The 20,358-nt window shown below is 45.6% G+C and overlaps 1 protein-coding gene across 2 annotated transcripts in view; it reads right to left on the bottom strand.

Moving 5' to 3' along the window:
- DACH1 (dachshund family transcription factor 1) overlaps window positions 1-12,286 on the bottom strand; it is a 367,634-nt gene extending 355,348 nt beyond the window's left edge. For both annotated transcript variants that reach the window (XM_075139134.1, XM_075139136.1), the window contains exon 1: window positions 11,422-12,286. In XM_075139134.1, coding sequence (XP_074995235.1) covers window positions 11,422-12,167 — 746 coding nt within the window. In that variant the 5' untranslated portion in view covers window positions 12,168-12,286. The remainder of the gene's footprint in view (window positions 1-11,421) is intronic.
- Between the last annotated feature and the right edge of the window lie 8,072 nt (window positions 12,287-20,358).

Here is a 20,358-nt window from a genome sequence, read left to right as displayed (position 1 = left end):
AATGAACTAAGGAACCCTTCCCTGTCCTTAGGGCCCGCTGTTTCAACTTAGCTGGCATACTCCAACCTGGCACTACACTGGCAGAAACACTTAGACACCTTAAGTACCATACCACCTCACCAGAGAGGAGTAAGCACTCACCGCAGGGTGTTGAGGCTTCTAGCTCAAACCAAAGTACTGAAAGAGGAAAGCCATGGTAGCACCTACTCATTACTTTCATTGATTCCAAGAGGAGATCTGAACCCAGATTTTCCAAATTCCAAATTTTTAGTCTAATTGAGGGAACGAAAAAGGTCGTTTTGGAAGGAAGAAAGGATTCTCGGTGTCTTCTTGTAAACTGTCTCATTGGGTAACCCTTTTGAACCACCACCATGTCCCACGTCCCAGGTGAGCAGCCTAATGACCCATCTGTGGAGTCACTCTCTTCTCTACAGCCCACAAGTACTGACTATAGTCACTGCCTGCTCTACGTTTGCATTTCACATGCAGGAAAATGAAGCCTAAGTTGCTAAACCCAGAGGAGAGTTCACGGTTTGAGGATTTAGCCCATACCGAACAAATTCTATAATTTAAACTTTTTGCAGCTTAATTATAATGAGAAACCATTAGACTTTTTAAAGAATTAGAACATTGAACTGTTAAATATTAGGCACATGACCCATGCCTAATGTAAAGTAAGTTTCTAAAAATGTCCTCAGAAAAATTTAGTAGAAAAACAGGTGTAGGAGAGAATTCAAATGTGACCCATAAGGCCCCAGTATTTAGAAATGAATTGGGATCAGTTCATTCCTTTCCCATGGGGTAACTTGTATAAATGTAATTCTATGGTTTCATAAAACCAGGTCAAGTTTCTGTCCCTTGAGGTCCTTTGGCAATTTGAAGCATGGCAGCACTTTTTCCTGGCTACAAGTTCAAATCTGCATGCATTCTGGATTTGTGAAAGGAAACGATTAGCCAAGCTGAAAAGATAGACCCATCCCGATTACAGCACACCTTCCACGCAGAAAACCACTTACGGGGGTGAAACACGATTTCACAAAACAGTATTTAGAACTAGTTGGCTCTTTTCATTTAAGCTGATGAAAATGCCTGCGTTTTTCACCTCTAAAAAAAATAAATATTTTTCTTTCATCAGCTGGCACACCAAATAAAAGAGCAGACAACCTTATCACATAACAACGCCAGCAGTTTTAACTGACGACACCCTTCTCTTTTAATGTCAAAATGTTTTACTTATGTAGTCATACTTTGGAATATTTGTGAATACATGTATGCTTCACAATGCATTTCATAACTCTCATGATATCATTGTATTATCCTAATTTAAATAATAAAACATGTAAAATAAGACGCAATGAGACAAAATCGTAGAAGGGGTCACCAGAAAACATGAAACCTGTACTTGGCAGACCCACATCAGCAAAGGCTCAGCAGCAGAGACCTAAATGGCACGGAGACTCCGCTCCTCCAGGAACAACATGAAATTACTGTGTTTAACATCATGTCTCCCATGCACTGTGTACCAGAGTCTGAACTTCATTGCAATGATCATGGGTTGAGTCTGACCACTCAACTGAGCAACACCAATCCACCCGTATGGGACCATACTCCTTCTGGGTCTACTAAAGCTTCCCCAGCCTATGTGAAGAGTATATTGGCCAGCTCCACGCAAACATCTTCCAACTCATGGCTGTAAGTCCATACACAGGCCAAAGGCCAGGAGGCACTAAGGACTGCCCTATCTCAAACTCAGGGTTTTTAAGCAAATTACTTTCTCAGTGTGTAAACCTGAGATCTACATACTACGGAGGTGGGCTGCTGCTTCTGAAGATAAATTCCACCCTTTCCTCTTCTTTACTGGGATGATGCCAGAGAAGCTCTGAACGGTAAAATCTCTTGAAAGGTTATTAATTCTTAGCCACATCCCACCTGTTGCACCTTGAGGTGGCCTCAAGCCAATCCAACAGCTGTGGCCATACCCAAACATCTCGACTAAAAACCTCATTGATGCCCTCCCTAGGAAATGTTATGACTCCTTCCTTACACACTTTGCATGTGTGCTCCTGGAAGTATTTCTAATGCATTTTCCTCATAGCTTCTCAAAAATGTATTTTGTATATAGCTATACTTTAAACTGTAAATTACTGTAGCAGGAGCTTCGTTTTCTACTACTATCTTTATTTTTAACATGATATTTCAGCAGCAAATTAATTTTGAAGGGAACCGGTAGAATTATAAGCCTTCTACAATACCCAATAATGTAAGGCAAAATAATTTATTAGCATTTCATATTTATTTTTTAACCCAGCCTGTTAAAACGTACGAGTATCAGCTTAAAAAAAAAAAAAAAGAAAAAGAAAAAAACAACTGATTCTGCTTTGAATTAGAACAATATACAACAAAATTTGCAACACAAACATGGCATTAGTCTTTAGCGGTAGATAGACACAGCGAAATAATAAAGTCCTACATATCATCTACATTATAAGAACTGTTCTAACATGCTAAGAGCGAAATATATTTTAAAAAAAAAAGAGAACATATGACTTTTCAGTTGTATCACTTAATAGCACCTGAGGTATTTTCCTTCCCCCCCCCACCTTTTTTTTCTTTAGCTTTTAAGCAGAAATTTAAGGGAACAAAAAACAATTGGAAAATGGTTTCACTTCCTTCCCACCAAACTATCAGTGAGCATCAGAACTAAAATGTGAAAAGTGACAGCCATGGCACACATCTTGGAGAGCCCATTCCCTTCAAAAAGAGATAGGCTGCTTCTGTGCTACAGAAATTAATACAAAAAAATCCCAGCGGGGGTTACAAAGCCACGGGTTATACCAAATTCTGATACTCATTCCTGCCAAGAGGTTGCCCTGATTTCCTAAAATTAATTAATACGAAAGAAGACAATACTCGCAAAAGCGTTAAAAAAATGTATCATTAATGTATTTTATGCAACAAGTGTTAATTTACAGGACACTAAATCTGAAGTATTTTTTCAATGCTTTCAAACTGTCCCTACAAATGCAAGAAAGTATACGGTATACAGTAAGACAGCTTCCTACCAAAGATGTCAACTGATTCTTTTATAGCACTTCCAAATATATTTTGCATATGCTTGGTTTAAAAGATGTATGTAAGCTATTGAAAGCAACAGGACTATCCACATTCTTAAAGTTAAGCATATGGTTTAAAACCACAGCATTTTTATTTTAATGTAAATAGCTAAGTCCTACAGGTGACCTTCTCCAACAAAGAAAGGTTTTTACAGCAGGCAAGGAGACTGGAAACAAATTATATGCTTCGTAAAGACAGATAACACTGGCATCCATTAAAACATTATATAAAACCAATTAAAATATTGTTTATATTTTTACTACATTAGGAAAAGTATCATTCAAAAATAATAGCTTTAGTAATGTTTTTTAAAGAATGCTCAAACTTTTAATAAGCCCTGACTAGATTATCACCGATAAAAATGTAATGCATTGTTTGTACTTCTCTTAAAAATACAGTACCTATAACCTGAAAGCAGCTTTTTTCTGTCCCTTACATAAAATCATGATCTAGCTCTTTATTAAAAAAAAAAAAAAGTCATTAGTAAGTATGAGAACAACATGAAAGCAAGGTTACAAAAGATGTAATTAAATTGTAATAAAATACATATTCATATATTAGCTGTTCCCTTTATAGTTTACTTTATGTAACTCCTTTCTTTTTCATCCCTTACAAGTGTTTTATGAAAGATGAAAAAGCAAAGCATTTCCCAAAAGTAAGATTTAAAAATAATATCTACCATACAACATTTGTAAATACAAGCATATTCTGAGAGACATGTCCTGAACAACAGCTGTTGGTCCAAATGCAAAATACCTATTACCTGTTCTCAGTACAGTATCGTTAACAAGTGCACTAACATGGACGTTATTCAGAGTTACGAACTTCCATCATGACATCGTAATGTTACAAATATATTTTAGCTGTCAATTATGCTAAAACGTCTGCAGCAGTCCCACGTACTCCCTTCTTCCCCCTTCCCCCCAGCCCCATCCAATTCCAGTACCTAACTCTGCTACTTTGTCAGCCAGGTAGTCTGTACGCACACCTATATATGGCCCTCTCAGTTAGTCATACAGTCGAACGAATAAATTAAACATAAAAAATACATGTCTTAATGGTTAAGGTGCATTTTTTTCAGTATTTTTAGTATCACATAGAAGTATAACGTGAATAAGAAAACTAGTCTGAAAGCTTTGCTTGAACCTGAGCTTGTTTTGGATCAAAAGGAATTTAGGCAGGATTTCGCCATTTGGCTAATTTAGAGAATAATTCTATAAATTCTAATGATGAATAAAATTTCATGACCACAACTCCTCTTATTTTAAGGGGAAAAGAACATCCAGTTAGTGTGGCGAGGTGCACCAGGAAATTTTAATTGCACCTACTCCACTGTTTCTGAACTACGACTAATTTCAGCCTTCCAATGGACATAAAATCCCAGTGTTTGATATTTGTAACAAAAAATGTATTTCCTTTTTCATACTGAAATAACTTTCTTCTTCATGAGGAAGATGCAAAGTATACGGGATGCAAAGAAAATATCTACAGTAAATTGGTTTTGGAGTGAACAGGGTATCTTTAAACAGAATAATGAACAGAAAGTTATGTAGGTGTTACCCACAGGAGTATTCTCAGGGGTGCACAATAACAACTTTAGACTGTTTTATTACATCAAAAGCATTAAGAATATTAAAAAACAGGTTTATACTATTTTGGAAAGTTTCTGTTTATTCCTAATAAACTGTTTGGATACACACGATTTACAAGATCTTTCCATACAATTCTGCAAATATATTCATACACCTGCTGCAGGAGGATGTTGACTCTAAATGCAATTATCACAAAACATAGTTTAAAGCAATGTGAACTGAAATATATTTTGTGATCCATTTCCTCAATCACAACTCATACAAGCAGTTTCATTAGTTTTGGTGAATGTATCCTGAACTGCCGCTCAGGGTCCTTTCAGTCCAATATCCCATCTCTAAAAGAGACCTATGGAAATTCACAAGAGAGAATGCAAGTATTCAGTATTTACGGAGTTATCCTTCCCCGGTGTAATTTCCCAGATCATTGCTATCAGTGATTTAGAGTAAAGAATTCCAAATTGTGATGTAACTGTATGGTCAAAAGCTGATCCTTCACAAAATTCAGTACAGCATTTTTCTACTTTATGCTATGGAAAATACGCTACTACCCTTTCTCTTTTTCTTCCATTGGGGGGAAAAAAAAAGTTTAAAACAGTTCACAGTTATTCACAGTTAATGCTAAAATTCCACATTTAATAGATTACACTTCAATATTCTGCACTGCTTATGAAATGAAACATCAGTACTTGTTAGGAGATGCCCCCGCCTGAGCACCGTATCAGATAAATAAGCAGAACATAGTGGGTTAAGGATAAAGTTACTCCTCGAAGCAATCTGAATTTTATCATTTCAAGTCACAGGCATACCTTGATTCTAAATATAAAGATTTTTGTTTTATGTTTCAGGATTTTTGAAAACAATTTAAATGATAATGGAAAAAGAAAAATTCTTTCTTAATGCACGCTGGAGAAATTATCTATATATGAATTAACTCTCTGGATCATAATAGCTTTTTGCAGATGACTCTTCAGCTCTATCATTTAAATACGTATTTAGGCAACTAAAAATTTACTGTCAATTCATATTATGTCAGTCCACATTATGGCGCTGTTACAGTATGCACATTTAAAGATTATTGAAAAAATTACTGTTCATGTGCAGTATATAATTTGCAAAAGGTTAATAACTATTTTAAAACAATGAATGGAATTAACTCATAATGCGAAGCAGATGCCCCAAATGTTATTTTTAAAACAAAACATATTTAACTTATAAAAGAACAAAGAGGATCTAAATCCAGTCCTGTTGCTTAAAAACAGACAGGCATCCTGGTTGTTTCGGACTCTCGGTTCGCTGGCTCATACAAATTTGATAAAACTCGGTAGTTTCTGACTGCTCCCTCTGCTATCCTGCAGCCAGAAATGAATTTTTACAGCTAAACTTGTAAAGCTCTTCCACGAAGAGGCAATACTGGCAACGCTGAAAGAGATTTACCTGTACCAGACCAGCAGAGATTGCAGAAATAATTTAATGTATCTACGATATAGTTCAAAAGGAAAATACTAAAATTCAATCCAGTGCATGACAATTCTCTGCGTCATATGCAATTCACTTTGGATGATGAATCGCAGTGATAGGCAAAAACAGCCGTCTGGAACGATCTAGTAACAGGAGAAAACAGAAGAAATACTAAATGGCAGTCAAACAAAATTATCATTTCCAACAAACATTCGGAACACACTCCAGGTTACAAAACATGAGGCAGACAAGCAGTGAAGGAGATTACTTTCAGTGCATTTTGGTTTACGGTGCTGAGGAGTGGCGGGGAAGAGCACCCGTGTGGGCGCAGGGGCCCAGGGAGGGCACGCTGCGGGGCACTCGCTCCCAGCATCCCAGGTGGGATCCACAGCCCCCGGCGTCACGCCCGCAGCTCCAGAAATGGGAGCGGAGGCCTAAAACCGAACTGAGCATCTCAACAGAGGCAGCAGTGCTTTGTGGAAATAACAAAGCTATTCGCTGTGCTTTCATGCAGTCCGTTCTCCTAAGTTAAGCTGATACAAAACTGACAATAAAACTGTGCATTTTTGTATAAACTACGGCTACCAGTAAAAGATTTCTAAAAAAAAAACCCACCAAAACAAAAAACCACAAAACTTTACCGATATTCATAGCTCTAAGATAAAGGAGGAGTTAATCAAATTGAATACTTCAGGAAAATCATGTGAAGCAATCAGGAAAAAACGTCCCTCTGCCCATCCCTCGCAGCCCCTCACATCCCCGCGCAGGAACAGCACCGGCAGCGTTGCACAACGGGCAGCGAACGTGCACTGGGGAGAAGTGTTCCCTTCCTCAAGTATCAGAGACCGGGCTACTGCCAGGGCCTAAGTATCAGATTAAAGGGATAAATAGTCTGTTCTATTGTATTAAGTATGGTCCAAAGATCTCAGCTTCTAATTTATAATACTTACCAATAAATAAATACCATAGGATGGATATTAAAGTTCTGTTATTGCGAGCGGCTGGCGTCTTTTGGGCTTTTTTTAAGGCTGAGGAAGCCACCTCCAAACCTTTTACTCCTCCTTTATGGTTACTACAATTTATCCTCTGGCCTTCCAGAAGTCGTCTTTGCTTGTAAAACCTACCATATTTCTGCTGATTATATTTTAGCAATCTGTGGCAAGAAGGAAGGTCATCAATATAAACCACAGATACTATACATCTGACATTCCTTCCAGCTGCACTTGCTGACCTGTTCATTTAAAATATCTATGATCTGTACTAACCTATCTGGGTGAGATACTCCCTTAATGAATACAAGCAGAAAAAAACTATGCAAGCGTGCCCTGTTCAGTAAACAAGCACATGCCAGGTCCACACAATTTGAGAGGAGCAGAAGCTAGCAAAGGGAGACTGAGTAACTGCCGTGTAAGACGGGCTTTGAAGAGAAGTGTTTCATGTTCGGCATCTTTCCCCTTTATACTCAAAAATCAATTAGGTTGTTTTCCAAAATTTGTAAATAGCTTCCAAACAAATGTGCAAATAATTCCCCACTTTAAGTATGAAATGTCAATGAACTCATTCAAAATCATCTTCAAATGTCAGAAAAGATTAACATATCCTGGCCACAGGAGGGAGGTCAGAAGAAGGCACAGGCTTTTAGTCTTTACTTGGGTGGGCACGATCCAAAGCCAGCCTAAGCCTATGGGAAAACTCCACGAGGGGACCCAGCATGGTAAAATTCCACGACAAGTGCTCGAAACACAAGAGACCAGAAACAATCTGGGATCAATAGCTTCCAGGTCATTAATCCTAGGCAGGTGACATCCAGTGCACAGTTCGCTATTCTCTTTCACGCACACATTCAGGAAACCTGACTCGATTGGCATCTCGTAGCTTTAAATATTTTCCATGTTTTGCCTTTATCCTTCCCCTATTTGTTTGGCATATGGCTTTCCAGCATCCTATTAATGTCAAACCGTTTAATCGGAATGTAAGCTAAATGCACAGTTTGCTATTTCCTGGATTTCTGTTTGGCGACCAGTGCTTTTTATGAGGAAAATAAAAGCAAAGGTCAGTACGACCAGAAAAGAAAAGTCATCTTCCACAACGGAAGCTTATTTTTCCAGTGAACTGATACAGAAGTCTAATTTAGAAAAAGGTCCTTCAGTATCATGTTATTATTAGTAGTATCACAAATAAACACAGAAACCAATTCACTTTACAGGCCTCCACATTAAGCATTCAATAGAAAACCCCTTGGTGTTTTATTGATTTTTGTTTTATTGATTTTTTTAAATAGCAATATCACAGTTAAAATGTATCATTTTGGTGAAACACGTCTAAAACTTTTCCATCTCGAAATAAGTTATTACAAATTATTTCCACAGCTACTGGCAACTAACGGTTCAATCCATTTAAAGAACAACAAAGTAATGGCTTTATTTGGATGCCTTTTTTGATTAAATAACGTATTAACCTTGATGAAGCTTTCCAAAAAGGGATTAGGGTATTCGAGTGCATCAGCTGATTATGAGACAAATATAACAGTGATAAGATGCTGGTTCAAAATTTTTGAATCTGATGAGTATAACAATTTAACCGCTAGGATGGAGTTGGCTCTTACAGCTTCCACCTCAACAGTTAAGTGTCCACCCAGGATACAAAAACACATCACCCAGCTAAAGTATGCAGTAGCTGAGAGTCTGGAAAGGTCGCTTAAATCACTAAACCGAGTAGATCAAAATATCCTGCGTAATTACTGTAACGCCAGAAATAATTAAAAACAATTAATTTGTAAGGAAAGAAGAATCAAAACGAAATGTATTGGAGGGGAAACCCAGAAAGTAAATAGTTTTATCTTCTGATGATATCATCCATTTTGACCAAAACTCACTGACCCACTTTGCTTTATTCGTCTATACTGTAATAATACATTTTGCATACCTATTGTATATTCTTTCCAGTAAGTTATTTGTTTAATGGATATATAAATAAGTCTACTACAGTTACACTTTTTAAGGGTCAAATCTCACCCACTTCTGAACCCACCACTGTAATTTCTGCTATGCTGGATGGTAAGACAGCAGACCTCAGAAACAGCTGAAACACAGCCGATTCTGTACTGTTGACATAATCAACCCGTGTTACAACCAGGCTGCCAAACCCTTTTACAGCCCTGCCAAGTCCAGGAATTGGTGTCCCCGTACTCTCCCCCTTAAAAAAAAAGTTCCTCTATTTTTTAATTTCACATGTTCGAATTACAATTCACACGGTACGACCGTAGCAAAATAAAACTTCCATCAGTTTATTTTAAGGACCAAATGTTGGAACTCGCGCAGAGTTGTTACAAGTTGCATGCCACACAAAAAAACAATCGTCTAAGAGCAGCTATTAATATTCATGTTGATTCCACATGAAACAACAGCAGAGTTACCCGAGCAGCTACAGTTATGTCAGCGCTTGGAAGTTATTCCAGGCTGTTTTGTCCTGCTGCCCTGAATATTCAGGAACTTCAACAATCCATCCAGCAACAGCTACTGCGGAGCGGGCGCTGTGCTTCGCCTGGCTCTATGCTAATGAGTCCCCACCAGCCCCGGCTAAGGCGGGCAGGGGGGAAGGAGGGAATGTCACACCCCCCCACCGGGGAAGGGAAGGGAAGGGAGGAAGGGAAGGGAAGAAGGGAAGGGAAGAAGGGAAGGAGCGCGGCAGCGCACGGGGTTAATTCCCCACGTGTTGGCTGTTGCTGCACCTCGAAATCTGACAATAGGAAAGTGAAACGACCCCGGTCTCTTTATTGGCGTATACTGAAAGTAGCATCGGGACTTTGCCCACGACCTGCGCCGTGGCGAGTTCCCGCGCGGAGCTCCCACCGCCCCTCCGGCGCGGCGGAACCAGAGCCCCCCGCCCCCGCCCGGGGCAGGGGCAGCCCCCGGGAACGGGAGGCGCTTCCGACCGCTCTGATCTCGGGGTCACGGCAGTTATGCGATCCCTTCTCCTTATCAAGCAGATTCAGCCCTGTAACCTACAGATTGAAAGATAACAGCCCCACGCTTTCGCCCTCCGTCGCAACGCCGGCTGCTGTTGCAGCAGGAATTTCCTCTTTGCCCGATTCTTCTCCCCCCCCCCCCCCCCCCCCCCTCCCCGGCTGTGCCAAGTTTGGGGCTGCACCTCTCCTCCGCGGCCCCCCCCCCACCCGCGACCCGCGGGGTGAGCGGGCAGGGGAGCGCGGCGGGACCCGCGCACCGCCCGCAGCCGGAGCGCTGCCCTCCCGCCCCCGGCGCCATCCCCGCCACCGCGCCCGCGTTATTCTGCGCGGTAACATGATTCAGCCTTGCCAAATCCCTTCCGCGCTTCCCCTGCCCCCTTCGCCCCCTCCCCGGCTGGCGGAGGCCGGGAGCTGCTCGCACCTGCTCCTCGGGGACCGACCCCCGACCCCCCTCCCCGGGGAGCAGGCCAGCCCGGCCGCCTGGCACCTCTCCCCGCTACCCCAAAGCAAACCGGCCGCCGCCGCCACCACCACCACCACCACCACCTCCTCCTCCTCCTCCTCCTCGTCTTCCCGCCCTCCCGCCCCCCCCTCCGTTCGCCATGTGGCAACTGCCTTATAGACCTATACAAAAAGTGCACGTGCCCCTTCGGATATATGACAGCAGCTGATGGCCAAGTGGCCTCCATCCACCCCGGAGAGGACCCTCTGCCCGGCGGGCAGCTCCGCGCCCCGTCCCATCTACGCGAAACCCCTGTGTACCCCCCCCATACACTTCCCAGGACCGCTCCCCGCCCACTCCTGTGCACCCTTCGGGCAGCTTTTTCCCAGGGTTGCCCGTTTTAAAGCTACATCCAGGGATAAACTTGAGGAGGGGGGAGTCGGTCAGAAAGCACTTTTTGGCCCCGCTGCCCCCTCCCCCACCGGCCCTCCGCTCCCGGCGTAAGCAGCGCGCCTCGGCCGGGGGGAGAGAAAGGGACAATGACAGGGCGACACTCACACGGAGGGAGGGAGGGGAGGGGGGGGCAGAAACACCCCTTCTCCTCCCTCTCTCCCTCCGTCCCACCGAGAAGCGGCTGCGGAGGAGGCCGGGGCAGCGAGGGAAAGGGAGGGGGGCGAGCGCATGTGGCCGCAGGGCGCGGACCGTCCCCGTCCCCCCCACTCGGAGCCGCGCGGTGGCAGCGGGAAGCGGCGCAGCGCCCGCCCGGGCCGCACCGCGCGGGGGTGGGACGGGGGCGGCGGCGGCAGGGGGGGGGCCCGCGGGGTGTGCGTGTGCCTTGCGGCGGTTACCTGGCGTTGGTGCAGTCGTTGTAGAGGGTCTCGAAATCCTTCCTGGAGATGAGTTTGCAGCGGTTGACCCCGGGCTGGATGGCCCCCAGCCCCCTCAGGATGCGGACCTGCTCCACGTTGCAGACCACGGGCGTGATCTCCAGCCGCTTCAGCTTGGTGTAGACCGTGTGCAAGCCCCCCACCAAGTGCTTCAGGAAGAGGTCGAAAGCCTGGGGCAGGCAGATGAGCTCGCAGCCCTCCACGGTGAAGGAGGCCACTTTGGCCCCCCTCAGATCCACCATCTTGCACTCGTTATTCTGGGGGGTGTTCTCCACCGGGGACGGGGTCGAGTACACGGGCTTGCCGGGCAGGCTGCTGGCCGCGCTGGCCGCGCTGGCATTGGGAGTGGAGGTGCCGCCGCCGCCGCTGCCGCCGCTGCTGCCGCCGCCGCCGCCGGTGCCCAGGCTGGGGCTGCCGCCGCCGCTGCCGCCGCCGCCGCTGCTGCCGTTACCGCCGCCGCCGCTGGTGGTGGAGGTGACTGTGGCCGCCGCTGCCGCCGCTGCCGCCGCCGCCGCCGCCGCTGCGATGGGCTCCGGCCGGAATAGGTTTGTCCCCGAAGCGGCCGGCGGGGGAGCGATGGACGGAGACGGAGAGGAGGTGGCCGACGAGGAGGAGGTGGTGGTGGTGGTGCAGGCGGCAGAAGTTGAGACCGGAGGCTGAGGGGGGACCAGCTGGGTCGGAGGGATCAAAGCAGCCGGTACGGCCATGGTCACATATACGGCGGAGGGGGCAGGGGGAGGGGGGAAAGTTCCCACACACACACGCAGGGGAAAGGGGAAAAATTAAAAAAAAAAATAAAAAAAAAAGGAGGAAAGGCGAGAAGGGAGGAGGGGGGAGAAGAAGGGGGGGATAACCCCGGATCAGGTGCTGCGGCGAGCGAGCGAGCAGGGGGCAGAGTGAGAGAGAGAAACGCACAAAGTGTCCCGCAAGTGGGGACGGAGGAGGAGGAGGAGGAGGAGAAGTCCGCTCCGGGCGGCGGGGCTGGGGCCGAGGGGAGGGGGAGGGCAGTTTCTTTTTGTGGTCCTTGCTCTAGCACCACGTTAAAGACGAAGGTGAAAAGGAGGAGGTTTGAAGGACTTCGGTTCTCTCTGGCAAGTACATTGAACAAAGATTGAGAGGGGAATGACAGAGAGAAAATGAGCTGGGAAGTGCTGGCTGCCGCCGCCGCCGCTCGCTCGCTCGCTCGCTGGACGAGTTGTTGTTGTCACACGGTGCGGAGGGGAGGAGCTCCGGCAACTTGAAATACCCTTTGAAGCAGCAAAAGGCTCACTCACTAGTATTAACCCAAATTATCCAACCAGGAACCCGGAGCAGGGAAACGGAGAGAGAGGGAGAGAAGTCCCTCTTCCCCCACCCCCCCACCCCTCCTCGTCAGGAACCGTTAGATTACATGTTTCATATTTCACCCCACCAGAGACGAGATGTAATTTTCCCAGCCCTTTTCAGCAGTCGCTTGTCAACACAGTTTGTGGAGAAACACGAGCGTCTCCAGCGTTCCCCCGAAGCCGGGCGGGAGCGGGGAAGCCGGGGCGCGGGCCGGGCGCTGGCCGCACACCTTGCCGGGGCTGGGGCGGGGGCACCCGCGGACAAAAGCAGAAACCTCGGGACGGGTCTCTCGCTCTCGCTCTTGTCGTCGTTCTCCCGGCACCACGAACGCTCCTCCCGGCGGGGCGGGAGTTGCTGCCGAGGGTCCGGCGGCGGCGACGAGGCCCCTTTGTTGCGCGGGCGGCGGTGGCTGCGCGGGGCGCGCAAGGGCAGCAGGGGACCTCTGCGGGGGGCCTCCCCGCCAGCCGCCGCGGCTCAAAGGGGACGAGGCACGGCGGGCCACGCCGTCGAGAACCCGCATCGAGGGGGGCTGCGGCGGCACCGAAGTAACTTCGGAGAGGGGAAGGCGGGCGGCCCGCCCCGCCCCGCGCAGGTACCGCCGCGCAACAGGTGGCGGCGCCGCGCAAAAGCCGCGCAGCGACGTGTGTGTGTCGTTCGCCCCCCCCGCGCCAGGTAGCGCGGAAAGTCAGCTGCTGCGCTTGCCCACGCATGCGCAGTGACGCCGGCGGCGGGACGCGCCTGGGCTGGCGTGGCAGGGCACCGTGCGTGGCGTGGTACCTGCCCGCCGCCCAAGTTGGGGATGGAGTTTTAACGCGTGTTTGGCGGCTCGCGTGCGTGGGGTGTTCGGGTCAGTCGGGAAAGCCGAGGGCTTTGTTCTGCTCGTCTCGGAGGCACCTTGCTTTTTTACAAGGGGTAAAGAAATGGCCGTCCGTACAGTTGGGGGGGGGTCTGCAAAAACAGGGTTTGGTGTGTGCCTCGTTCTTCCAGTTTTAAAAATATACACTGTGTATTTAATTAATTGTGATGCGTGTATGTGCCCATAGCTGCTTTTTTTTAATGTATACTATTATGTGAGATATGACTCATGGGATGACACATCTACAGAGTGGATAATCTCAACTCTAGTAATTCAGTGCAGGGGAATTTCCACATTATCAGATATAAACTATTATATCATCTACTTGCTTATTGTACTTCAAGTTTAGTCTGAGGGAATTTGTGTTCTAATACCAGAAAATATGTCTTTTGCTAGTGAAATTTTAGCTATCTTGCACTAAAATCTTTAAAATGGGCCAATAAACCCGAGAAAATACAAAGTGGCATTTTGTCTTGAAGTCTTGTGTACCCATTATTATGCAGAACACTTCTTCAAGCCGTTTTCAGGTGTTTTTCAGAACATTTATCTGGAGGAGCTTGTACAACTTCAATTCCAGTGGCAGGATCTAGTGTTGCATAAAACTTGGTATACATTGAAAAATGTAAATACACCGCATCTTTCTTTTTTTTTCAGTTGTAGAAAACCATCTCAGTTCATGTTTTTTTTTGTCTCAACTATCCTTTTGCATCTCACTTTCTCTTACACCTTGTAAGGACAGAACAGATCCTTGAGAAGATCAGGACAGAGCCAGACACACGTGATATTGCCGCTTCGAGATCTGAGTGAACTCTGAATTAGGAAATCTTATCTTTTCATTTGTTCTCTACCTTCCCTACAACATGATGCACACCAGCCCTTCTGCTGTTCTTGCTGTGTGCCCTCACGGATATATAATCCTCGTGGTTCAAAACATATAAAGAAAATGTAGTTTGAAAGGGTTTACTACCACAGGCTTGGGTTAACCTTGATCATTTCAATGCAACAATGGGATTAAAAACCTAGAAAGAAAGAGACTTATGAAAGGGTTCAAGACTCCTCAAAGCTTCTGGCTTGGTAAGTGTTTCTAATGTTTATGGCGAGCCATTGGATTTATTTTAACTCGCACGTATACTCGCACACTCACGTAAACACACCAACAAATCCTGAGGTTGCTCTTTGTAAACTTTTTTAGATTGCATTTCTCTTACTCGCTGACCCTTTCATGTAATGATATTGTTGGGTGTTTTCTTTTTTTCTCCCTGAGTTGATATCAGCAAAACTCAAATTACTGTAACTGATATTTGAAAATTCTCCCTGTGTCAAGTGAAGACTTATGGTGCTGAAATCAATAAGACTGTTTAAAATTCAAAGACCTGCAAATCGTTCTGTTTGTCCTTTGATAGGGCCTAGGCTGATTAAAATGCGACCAAGAAAGCTTAATTGCTGCGCTAATTAAGAAGTCTTTAATTTCTTTCCTGGAATATTGTTTGAAGCAGGGTTTCTGTTCTGCTCATGTAACTGTTCAGGGCAGGTATTCTCTCTGTTTCTCTGTCTCTTGCTCTTTTTTTCTTTTGACCATTTTGGTATATTAAAATGTATGTTAAAGCAGTAAGATGTATTGTCAGTGATTGTATTTTATTGCTCTAAAAAAGGGCTGGTATGGTGTTCACTATTTTATTAAATTACAATTTTAAGGGCAGCTGTAAAGGGTAAAATACAATTAGAAAATGCATTGTAGCAGTTGCATTTTAAGGAATCTGAATACCTGACTGACAGGAGATAGGATGGTACACCAGCTCCCTCCCCCTTCTTAAGTTATTATTGATAATTAAATATTTAAATTCATTCGGAAAAAACAGAGAAATACTTATCTTCTGAACGTGTGTGAAGGAATGGACCGGGGGGAGGGGAAGCATTCAGAAGATAGACACCTGGTAAGGATGAATAGTATGTTACCGTGTTAAGTTCACGCACAATATTTATTTCTGCATTTCTTTTGAGTATATTTTCCTGAGAAATACCTTTCTGTCTTGTATTTTGTCTTATCCTTGTCTAGTGACCTATTTTGTTCACCGGTTTCTGAAGAGAAGAAACTAAATGATTTCACAAAGCTTTCTGTGTGATCAATAGAGTAATGTTTTAGGTTTAATCATGCTGCATTATAATTCTGGCAAACAACGGCTGAGCAGAAGATTCTGAGAAAGGAGCAAGTACTGGCGAAGAGAAGGTAAGTTCTGTTTTGCTTTTAATCTCCAGGGTCTCGAGCAGCAATCCTCCCTTCAGGAGCTATCTGTTATTTAGAGGGAAGACTGAGAAAGAGGGAGGGACCTCATACCGAATCCCCCCTGCATCGCTCAGGAAAAGAGACTCATAGAAATGTAAGCCTGTGAATTGGGATCCTTTTTTTTTGCCCTTCCACCAAGATATTTACTAAACGTTGAAAACACGATGAATACAGTTGAGATTGATGTGAAGTGTTGTACCAGTAATAAGAAACTGGATACTGCAGTGCTGTTTTTCTAATTGTTGCATTATAGTCAAATTAGCACAGACCTTGTCCAATACAAATACAAACTGGATTCCTTTCAGTGACAGGACAAGTAGATAACATGCTTAATAGATACAAAGGGAGATTTACCATTCCAAGCACGACGTCACGCTAATTATGTTTACTCTAATTGAAAGCAAGGTTTTGGGGAACCTGAAATTACTCATAGGATATTTTTAATAACTGAATAATAATAAAGTGCAGCAAACGTTGATCACAAACCTTTTGGTCTTTCAAAACCTATTGGAAAATTAAATGAAAAGTGGAGTTTGGTACAAACAATGCCCCAGGGCAAAAAACAACTAACACTAGATTTTCCAGTCCAGCCATAACACAAATCAATTTGAGCACACTTCTATGGCCAGACTGCCAGATTGTTATGACTGCTAATTCACTCAATCAAACAGTGCATTAGCACACCCGGCACAAACAGCTGTAACAATAGCATACACTTCTGAGCAGTCCACCATATATCATAAAAAGTCCAGAATACATGGCAAGATTGCTTTCACGTTCTGTTTACTGCTATTTGTGTTCACGTGTAGTGCCTGCTTAAAAAAAAAAAAAGTGGTGGAAGAATGGAAGCGAAGAAACTTCAGGAGCCGTTAAAAATAACTTTTAAAGTCTTTAAAAACGAGAATCTGGGAGCAAATTATCACCTGGGCTGATTGTTTAATGTGCATCTCTCAGCTGGAGAGTTGAAAGCAGTGGCTGCACATCCCCAGCACAGGACTGGAAGAGGAATTGTTCCGGGCTTGGCAGCTCGCACACGCCCTGCCTAACCCAACCACTTGAGCGCCGGAGCATCTTTTGCCGGCTTTGCTCCCGCGAGTCATCTCACTAGCTCCGAGGGTATTCCTCGCCTGAGTAAAAGGGCAGGATTTAGACCCAGAGAGTATCCTTCAGTCCTTCCTCTTCATCCCCACGAGAAATGAGTGTTACCTCCGGTGATGCTAACTGATGCTCTGACCAAGGACGCGCTGTACTGAGAGATGCAATAACCGACGGCTTGGGAACCTTCTCATCCCTTCCCTCCCGCCTCCCCTGCCTCCGACACACACACAAACACACGTACACACCCCCACCCACACCCACGCACAAGCGCATATATGCAAATTGCAAATACCAAACGCCAATTAAGCTACTTGCTTATTTACGTTTTTTTTTTTCCTTAAGTCGCTGTTCTGAGTTCAGAAAATATGTTTCGAAGTCAGTAACTAAAATAATCTTTGTGTTGATTTGAGCCTCCCGGTCACGCTGCAGCTACCAGAGCCAAATGGCGAAGCGGGTCGGGTTCCCTTCTCGGGCTGGCTCGGGATGGATGGAGCAGGTGAGTGGGGCACTGCCTGCTGACATTCACCTGACGATTGGCAGCCAAGAGAGAAAGCTGCAGTACGAGAAGGAAATGATAACCAACTTCCTTGTGCGAATTAAATGAGGACTGGAATAGACGGGGAGCCTCTGTGATGCTTGAGATATTCTTGGGCTCTCATTAGAGGTCCTCAGTCCAATGTGTTAATTCACCTACCAACAGGTAGGAAAAGTCGCTCAGAGCAATAATTATGAAGTACAAAGCCCCTGCCATTAAATTATGTTAAAGCGGTGATCTCATCTGAGATGCCCTTTCCCGGGCTTCCCCCCCTTACAGAATCAGTTCAGTCAGCCACCCCCGGCCCCCGGCCCCCAGCCCAGGCTGATCGAAACACCGGGGCTGGGGAGCCGTCCGGTGTTTAAACGTTCCCCGTTGTCCCATACGCGCCCCGATCTCTGCCGGTGCCAGGGCACCGCTTTTCCTGCCCCGCGCCCGGGAGCCGCGGGGGACCGGCATCCCCCCCTCTCCCTCCCTCCGCCCCCGCCGGGCTCGCCGAGCCCCCGGCCGCGGGGCTCGGTGCCGCCGCCCGCGGGGCACTAAGAGGGGCGGCAGCCGCAGGATCGGGCCCCCGCGCCCGGCGGGGCGGAGGGCGGAGGCTCGGCAGCCGCTCGAGCACTAATTGTTTCCCTTAATAATAATAATAAAATGCACACTGGGTTCTTTTTTGTGTGTGAGCTGACAGCCTGCGAGACGCAGCCTTTTCCTCCTCGAGTCACTTAAGTGAATGAAAAACATTGGGGTGGGGGTTTACCTTTATTATTCCCGTATTTCGAAAAAGCGGACAAACGTTTTTAATTGCTCTTTGACGGGGGGGAGGGCCGTTAAAAGTGCGAGCCCTTGCTTGAAAAGTTTCAGCCCAGAGCGGAATTTTATAGCGAGTTATAAACTCTGGGTAAGAGAGGGTTGTTATAAATGGAAGTGCTGACACAACCTTAACTATAGCGTGTAAACGGCTATGCTATAATATCCATTAAGCAGAAAGAAAAATAAGATGGCTGATCAATAATTTATACAAAGAGTACCAACTGCAGACATAATAACTGTAATGTTTGCAAAGCAATCTCTCGCTCTCCAGGCTGAACAGTAAACTAGCGGGGCTGTTAATTTCCAACTCCTACAGATAAGAATACAAACAAATTACTTAAACTTGTATTTTGCTCGATATTTTGCATGCCTCGGTAGGATAAAATAAAATTTAATTACGATGCAACTTGGACTGGTTGAGGAGCCTCCCTCCCCCTTTCCTCCTCCCTGCCCGCCTGCTGCTGCGAGAAGACCTCGCGCAAAGCTCCGAGCGGGAGAGGAACAGGTCGGTTGGACGGGCGTTGTAAATGGGTCGACTTTTGGGTCACTATAGTTCTTCGGAGAGTTATTCATACGTGGAAACAAAATGAAGCCATTTAACTTCAAAAGAAAGTTCCAAGGTTTTCCAGTGCCACGAGCTGAAACACAATACCCCCACCGGCACGATAAGCATCAGCTGTCAGAGGACAATGCACTGGCGCTTTACATGCAGGAGGCTACCGGGGAAAAAAAAATATCTGCTTTAGGGGAAACCTACTATCCTAAGCGGAGAGTGGGCGAGCAACTGTTATCTTCATTTGCATGGGAGCGTTATCTCCCGTTTCCGTCTACTGTATTTAGATAGCAAAGCAGAGGAACAAAGTCTGAAAGTTGCTAAGTAGGCTCGGGTAATGTGCCGAGGTTTTTTTTTTTTTTGCATGTCTCTTGCAATAGTACCAGAGAGATCCCTTCTTTGTTAAGTAACAGGAGAGAAACATGTCAACGGAGGAGATTTTTTAAAAAGTGCCTCCACCCCCCGCCCCAGCCTAGGCAAAACAAAGTTATGTTGCCAACCACCAAAAGAAGCTCAAATTTAGCGTGGCGCGTACAGCTCTTTCGACAGTTTTCAGCTGTGCTTCTTGGGGACTTCACGGATGTTTTGTGTAGTACAACAGGAGCGACATCTTATTTCTGAGCCCTGAGCTGTAACGCAGGGTGCTGCTTTGTCAGGTCCTGCATTAAAAAAAAAAAAAAAAAAAAAAAAAAAAAAAAGAAGGCAAAAAAAAAGCAGTAATTTGCCTGCTTGCCTGGTGCTTGCTTGTCCAGTGACCTCTCCCAGCTCAGCTCCGGTAACGCAAAGAAACATAAATGACAACTGCCTGTAGCCTGCACACACAGACGGAGTCTTTCATACTGAAGCAATAGTTTTTGGCCCCCCCCCGCCCTCCCCCAGTGACCGGTTGGATGCAATGTGGAATATCGTTGTTTACAGAAACTTAATAGAAATTGCAGCGCCCACTAGTGCCCGTGCGTGGGGGGGAGCCGGGCTGCGCGGCCCTCCGCTCCCTGCGGGCCGGCCCCGAGGGAACCGTCCTTCGGGGGGAAGGACACGCGGGCACAACTGGGGATGCGATACGGCAAAAATAAGGTTTAAGCTCATCTTTGATTAAGCGGGGGTTTGTTTCTTCATTTTCTTTAGGAAAAGCAGAAATGGAAAAGTTGTCTTTTCCCTGCTTCTTCCCATCTCGCTAATCCCCCTCTGTTTGAGGAGGTGTGTGAATGGAGCAAGCGTTTCATGGGCAGCATCTTGACACTGTCACTGTGAGAGGAATTGGAGGGGCTGCCCGGCTGTGAAGACCTGATGGGAAACATGAACAATGCTAGATACGTTTCTCAGTTTTGGATACCCACTTGACACGCAACACTACAGAAGCTCTGCAAGACATTTCTGTTAGGCCCCTTCTTTCTTTTCTCAGGTGTTTTTGTTTGTTTGATAGGTGTTTTTTTATACAC

This window comes from Calonectris borealis, chromosome 1 (assembly GCF_964195595.1).
Source record: "Calonectris borealis chromosome 1, bCalBor7.hap1.2, whole genome shotgun sequence".
NCBI lineage: Eukaryota > Metazoa > Chordata > Aves > Procellariiformes > Procellariidae > Calonectris > Calonectris borealis.
Note: the sequence above shows the minus strand (reverse complement) of the source record. Positions and strands in the feature narration are given on the sequence as shown.